This window comes from Chrysochloris asiatica, unplaced genomic scaffold (genome assembly GCF_000296735.1).
Source record: "Chrysochloris asiatica unplaced genomic scaffold, ChrAsi1.0 scaffold00245, whole genome shotgun sequence".
Taxonomy (NCBI): Eukaryota; Metazoa; Chordata; class Mammalia; order Afrosoricida; family Chrysochloridae; genus Chrysochloris; species Chrysochloris asiatica.
This window is the reverse complement of record NW_006408763.1, coordinates 1,315,638-1,322,587: the sequence shown is the minus strand read 5'-3', so window position 1 is coordinate 1,322,587 and position 6,950 is coordinate 1,315,638. Positions and strand designations below refer to the sequence as shown.

The window sequence follows — 6,950 nt, the reverse complement described above, 5'->3', positions numbered from 1 at the left end:
GAAAAAGAGGAAGACCCCCAACGAGATGGATCGGCCAGGTGGCATCATTGATGGACTCGGGGGTGGCAGCGGTGGTGAGGTTGGCCCAAGATCGAACACTGTTTCGTTCTGCTGTGCATGGGGTCGCTATGAGTCGGTTCCGACTCGATGGCACCTGACAACAACAACAAGTAGCTACTCTTGTTTGTTTTTCCCATTTAAAAAAATTAGAATTAACTTCTTAGGTCATCTTAATCTTACTTAGCACCGATGTTGTTTGATTTATAAACATTGTGTAGATTTTACTTCCCCTTTTCTCCTTACCAGAGCTGTGGAACACCCGAGTGTGCCAGAGTCTCCTGAATTTGTGAGGGTCAGATCATATGAATCCCAAATGGTTATCCGTCCCCACAAATCATTTGATGAGGTGAGTTTTAAAGCACCCAAGAGATGGATGGTGTGTGTTGGCTTTGGATTGTTCTCAAGAAGTACCTTTTGTCTGGAGGGGGTAAATTGTTGTAGAGCATTGGTTTCACACTTGGCATGCATCAGAGTGAATTAAATATTAAATAAAATACATTACTGAGCTTCAACCTCAGAGTTTCTGGTTCAGGAAGAATCTTCATTTCTAGCAAGTTCCCAGGTGATACTGAAGCTACTGATCTGGAAACATACTTTGGGAACCCCTGTTGTTTGTAGGGTGATGTATCTGGAAGATCCCCTAGACCAAGTGTTGATCTGTTGACTCCCTTTATTTTAAGAGACAGTTAGGAAAAAATAGTAAGCATATACTCATTAGACTGACAATAGTAGTGTCTCAATTTTCCAGAACTGCCATAACAGGATGTCACTAAGTGGGTGCCTTTAAAGCATAGAATTGTGTTTGTCACAGTTTTAGAAACTAAAAGTTCAAATCATTGTCTCAGCCATCCATGATCGTCTTCGTACTTTCTGATGTTGTTAAGTGCTGTGAGTCAACTATGACTCATAGCAACCCTATACAGGGTTTCTGAGGAGCAGCTGGTGGGTTTGAACCACTGACCATATGGATCACAGTTCAGTGCACATCCTGTAGCATCACACCTGACAATCCTCTGACATCCCTTTGCTGCTTATAGATTCATCTGCCTCTGTCGTGACATGGTGTCTGTACTCGCATGGTGTCACTCAGTCCCTTTTTATAAGACCCCACTCAGGAGGAGTTAGGGCTAGGACCTGTCCTACTCCAAAACTACCTACACAACCCAGCTGATAACAAAAACCCTTTGTCTATATAAGGTCACAGTTACAGATACAGGGACTAGAACTTTAACATAACTTTTTGGAAGATGCAACTGAATCTAGAACAGGTAGCGTTTCTAATTAGTAGATCGTGCTCCTTTTCAGTGAAAAGTTTTCCCATGGTGAGCAGAGAACACATCTGATCTTTTCTGGATTTGTTTTCTTGTCCACAAGATAAGAGGGTTAGACAAATCTTCTCTGTAGTCCTACTTTAGAATTCTGTGATCTTTCTTCAACAAGAATATTTTCTCCCAACTTTTAAGCCAAATCTGTTGAGTATACATATGGATGCCACAGGTTGTCATTTTATAATGGTTTTGTTTCCCCTCAGACCTACAGGGAGGTCTAGCAAGCATTTGCTGTTCTCACCAAATTGTTTTTCTTAATACAACCTCTAGAGGGACTTTTAATATGACATAGAAGCAGTGTTTCACCTCAGTCAAAATAGTGTTGCACTCCTTATTTACTGAGGGACTGGCACATTTACCTCTGTGTTATTTTAGAGCAGCATTTTTAAGATTCCAGATCTGCTGCCTATTAGTGAAAGGTAAAACTAATATAGTAGATTATGACCAGCTTAAAAAAAGAATAAAATTAAGCAGGAGCTACCTGAGTGCATCTCACATAGGACGGGTCTGACACTTTTGTGTAGTGGCATAAATGTGAGTGTGTGTACACATAGCACGTAGTTGTGTTCATAGGTTCAGCAGTGTAATAGGTACACGTAGCCAGATCATATGGGAACAGTCTGGAAGAACGTTGTGCAGGCTGCACTCTCCTTTCTACAACAGGTCTCACAGAGCACACTCTTTCAGCCACAACATGCATGCAGTGCTTCTGCACAGACAAGCCTATTAGAAACTTGGATTTTTGTTGGAGGCTGGTCATGTAGGCACTCTCTGCCTAGCATGTACCCAAATTCCTGGATCCCAAAGGGGAGAGCACAGGTGCTCAGCATAAACCACGTAGTTTACAGTCTAGCCACAGCGAACCACCCTTCTCAGTAAGTGATGACAGAACTGAGAGCCAAGCAGCTTTTGTAAAATTGGCAGTCTCAGAAAAGACTCTCAGCTCTTTTCTGCACAGGGTTTTTTGTTGTTGTCATTTTTTAAAGTACTACCCTGTCCCACAATCTGTGATGTTCTGTGATATTGATATGGGGTTACAGTGACTAATTCAAGTACCTTCCTCATCTTTGCTGTTTTTCTTTTCCAGAATGGCTTTGACTACTTGCTGACATACAGTGACAATCCCCAGACAGTTTTTCCCCGCTATTGTGTTAGTTGGATGGTGTCAAGTGGTGAGTGAGATTTCTCTGCAGTACCTGGAGTCTGGGTTGAGCAGATTTTCTCTGACTTCTTAATGGCAGCATGAAGATTGGTACTCATCTCACTAGATCAAGCCCTACTGGGGAGAATGGCATTGAAGCTTCCAGCTTAGTTTTTCAAGGATGAAGATGATAGGATCCCAGAAAGGAACTTGTGCCCAGAATATGGTTTTAAGAAGGACATTGGCTTCAGTGACTTAAATATGGGCCGTGTACATTAGTGCATTTTTTGAAAAAAAGTTCTTTGTAGGTGGTATTGGAGACTGTAAGATCTATATAGAAAATGTGGTGTAGGGTGGTTGGTTACCTGGGAAAAGGACTACCACCTATCATAGCAAAGGCTCATGCCACAGCTATAATGGCATCTTCTTTTTTTTTTTTTAATTTCATGAGCTTTTAATTTTTAAAGTTTTTATTGTGAATTGAATGATAGTTTACATGGGAGAACATCAGCCATACAGTTATCCTATCATCTTTCGTTTCATTGCAGTGATTACAATCCCCTCCATGCATCATCATTTAACTGTATTTGCTTCTGTTTGCTTTGGTTTGATTTTAAAACACTCAGGAATTTATAATCATTCAAGCACCCAAAGGGCATACCCTGTAAGCCTGTTCTCCGGATGCCAGCACACAGCCCCTATCCCTCCATGAGTCTAGATAGAGTCCCCAGCCACTCCATCTCTCTATGTCATCATCTCTGCCTGCATCTTTGGTATTGCTGCTTCTCTGGAATTACACTTGTTTTCTTTCTTTCTTCCTTTAGTTGAGTTCTGATCATCCAACCATTGAAGCTAGGTCAAATGGGTACTATCTGCAAGTATGAGCATTCTTGTGTATCTCACTTCACTTAATGTCAGCTGGACTTCACTCTGCTCTAGCCCTCTGTGGCTATGTCTGACACATGGACTCAGGAGTCCCCAGGTCTTATCACACTCTAGGTTGACAAGAGTCTATTGAATGTGTTCGGATTCAGCCCACATCTTCATTGCTGCTTTTCCCCCACTTCCCCTCATCAGTAGACCAGTGTGGCTGCCTGCTCCATGTACTGTTCTCTTTGAGTTTCAGTCTTCTAAAGGGATTTGCCCTGAAGGGACTTGAATGCTTGCCTTGATGTGAACCGCTTGCTTGTTCTTCTGGTAGTCAGTCAGACTCTCATTTTTTGTTTTTGATTTTCCCTGCTCGTCTTTCTTTCAAGAAGTATCTTCTGTTCCTGTAGCTGCTCCAGGCTGGTCTGCTTGTTTTTTCAGGTGGAAATTTCCCACCTTAGAGGATTCTAGATGGGGATCTGGATTCCACCTAAGGTCTTAGATACTACAAAGGCTCCCCAGGAAGCATCTTTCACTGGGCAAGTTCTAGCACCCCTTTTAGATATTACAATCAGTTGCAGGCTGAAGACAGACTTACAAGCTTTCAATAGTCATGTTTCTGGCTATTCCTTTCTGCCCCTCTAAGAGTTTATTTTATAATAGTAGGCAAGGGAAACCAAGATTCATAAGATAGTTAAGCATCTTCACTATAATTGCATCTTTTCCTGCTGATTTCTTTTATCAGAAAGCACCTTCACGTGTCTTTCTTCTGGCTGTCTGTAGATAGTTTGTTCTACCGTGGGGGGAGAAGAGGAGAGACTATGAGAATGGAGAGGAGAGTGGGTGTTTCTGTTTGACATTTGTCTCGATAAAATTGGCAGCTGTTTAGGCTATGCCATGATAAACCATGAAAAACACACCCATTGTCAGTGAGTTAATTCTGATTCATAGCAACCCTATAAGACAGGGTAGAACTGCCTCGTAGAGGTTCCAAAGCTGTAATCTGTACAGAAGCAGACTCTGCCACATCTTTCTTCCTGTGCCCTGATAACGGATATTTAAGCACCTAAAAGAGAATCTTTGGGAAATAACGGCCTGATTAGTATCCCTTTTCAAAGGATAAGTGGTCATGGATTGCTTTTTATTTCATATACATTCTGGGAGGCAGGTGTAACTCATGTGTTTTTACTTAGGCTGTGTTCTTTCTAAATAAGCATTAGCTCCCTACATCAAAGACAAAAGACTCTCATTTTGAGTGTACCTGCTGGGTTCTATCTCAGTCTAACCACATTGTCCCCTTTCCTGACAGGTATGCCAGATTTCTTGGAGAAGCTGCACATGGCCACTCTGAGAGCCAAGAACATGGAGATCAAAGTAAAGGACTACATCTCAGCTAAGCCTTTGGAGATGGGCAATGAAGCCAAGGCCACCACCCAGTCCTCTGAGCGGAAAAATGAAAGTAGTCATGGCCCTGCCCGTATCGAGTATGCCTGAAGGGCTTTGGGATAAGGAGGGGGATAGACAGCTTTTATTCCTAGCTCAGTCCTTTATCCCTCTGCTACAGAATGGGGACAAGCCACATATATTATAAGGCATGTGCTGGAGCTACCAGTGCAAGTGAATTCAGTAACTGGTGTCTGGCTTCATTCAGAGCCCTCACTGGTCTTTATCAGAACACAGAGAAGAAGGCATCCCTGGAGACGTTGTCGTATTCTCAGGCCAAGCATTTTGAAATTCAGTATTTCAATTCAGTAGTTCTCAGAACGAATCTCTCACCTCATGCCAGAAGGGGACAACGTCCATTTGTTTCCTCTGCTGACATTCCAGTTCCCATCGTCAGTTCTGCAGTGCTTTGGATTTCCTTCAGTTCTGAAGATACATCTGGAAAGTATATAGCTGGCCGCTTGATTCTTCAGTGAGGGGATTATTACTGGGAGTGCTCTTGGTGTAATGGTCTTTATTATTGAATAGATGATGAAATATTACTTTGTGCTCTAAGTGCCTTGTCTTTACCTTGCATCTATCTTTCAGAACATAAAGTTTGTACCAAGAAATTTCTCTCCTTACCTCTCAAAACTTTCCCCACTGACTCTGTCTTTATCCATTGCAATTTCCTTTTGAATCTCTGGCCAGTTCTTCCTTCAGATGTTTTAATTTACACTGTGTTCATTTGGATCTTTGCCTCCTTCCTAAGCTTACCCAGTTTACCAAGAGATGGATCCTATTTGACAGTAGCTTTCTGAATCATCAGTGTTTTGATAGGGCTAATGGAGGTCCTCAAAACATTGCATTCAAATTAAGTGGGGATTTTATTTTGTTTTGTTTTCTAATTTTTGTATCAAAAGAAAGAATTAGGGAGTTGAACAGTATTTCTCCATGGTCTCACTATATAGAGACATCAGTTTGATTCACACATTATTTTCAACACTTGAGATTTGCTTAGATGCTGAGGACTCTTCCTCTTCGGAAGGTTAAAGGCAGAGAGATGGGCTGTACTACTTCCTTAGAGCTGTTAGAATGTTAACCAAACTATGTAAAAGAAATTTGCTATAATCTTGCTCAAAATAATAACGTAAGGAATTGGGGACCCTCTTGTTCCTTTGAAAAAGTTTTCCTCCACCCTTCAGAGGTAAAATGAAAACAAACAGTACAATTCTTTCAAGGTCACAATCAAATGGTACTGGTTTGGCCGTGCTGGTTTTATTTATGCTTTTTGGGAGATCACGCTTCCAATCCTCCTTTTATTTCTAGAGTTTCAAAGGCAAGGTTTTTGCTTTTATTCCTACTTGCTACTCTTGTGACATTGTAAAAGGATCTAAACCTGAGACTAATGTAAGCCCTTGTTGATCTCCTCTGCCTGTGAAGTAACTGCCCCAATGCTTCATGTCTTACCTTCTCTGAGCCCCTGACAGCAGAGAGCTGGGTTAAGCAGTCTTTTCATAGGTTATTTCTTATCTCGTCCTCAAGACCTGACTGAACCAGAAAAGATCTCATTGGAGTATTTCTGTGCTTAGCCCCTGTGATTGCTAGGGTGTTAGTGGGTGTGCAAGAGAGCATGTTGTGTGGGCACAGTGGTAAGGAGTTGTGGTTGCTCCATGTCCTGATTTAATTTCACACCTAACACTGACAGTTTTTACAAGTGTGTGAATAAATATATAAAGATTGGTACAAAAGAGTATTTGTCATAGGACAAATTGTGGTGGGGAAATCTTGCATGTTGGGGCTTATCATTTCATCCTGACCACAAACATTGAAGAATGTTCCTACCTGCTCATAGAGTTGTCATATGGAAATGACAGGGCTTGTTCTTTCTTGGTAGTTAGTGGGTGGCTAATATACAGCTAACCTTCTTATTTAGCGTATGGGCCCTCGAAAGGTGACCAATTTGGCAACTCTCAAGACCCCATAGTCCTATTTCTTTGTCTTGCTCTATTAGCCCATATCCTTTACCCTTAAAGAGGGATCACGTTGGGGGAATAGTGATTTTAGGGCTTTGTAGTGGTAAAGTTTAGGGGTCAGGAGGGAAGGGAAGGGGACAAGCACAGGTCTAGAGC

The 6,950-nt window shown here is 41.8% G+C and overlaps 1 protein-coding gene across 1 annotated transcript in view; it reads left to right on the top strand.

The window, feature by feature from the left end:
* The window catches only part of STARD7 (StAR-related lipid transfer (START) domain containing 7), a 41,107-nt gene extending 36,217 nt beyond the window's left edge, over window positions 1-4,890 (top strand). Inside the window, exons 6-8 of the mRNA XM_006873523.1 lie at window positions 307-406; window positions 2,476-2,560; window positions 4,706-4,890. Coding sequence (XP_006873585.1) covers window positions 307-406; window positions 2,476-2,560; window positions 4,706-4,890 — 370 coding nt within the window. The remainder of the gene's footprint in view (window positions 1-306; window positions 407-2,475; window positions 2,561-4,705) is intronic.
* The last annotated feature ends 2,060 nt before the right edge of the window (window positions 4,891-6,950 follow it).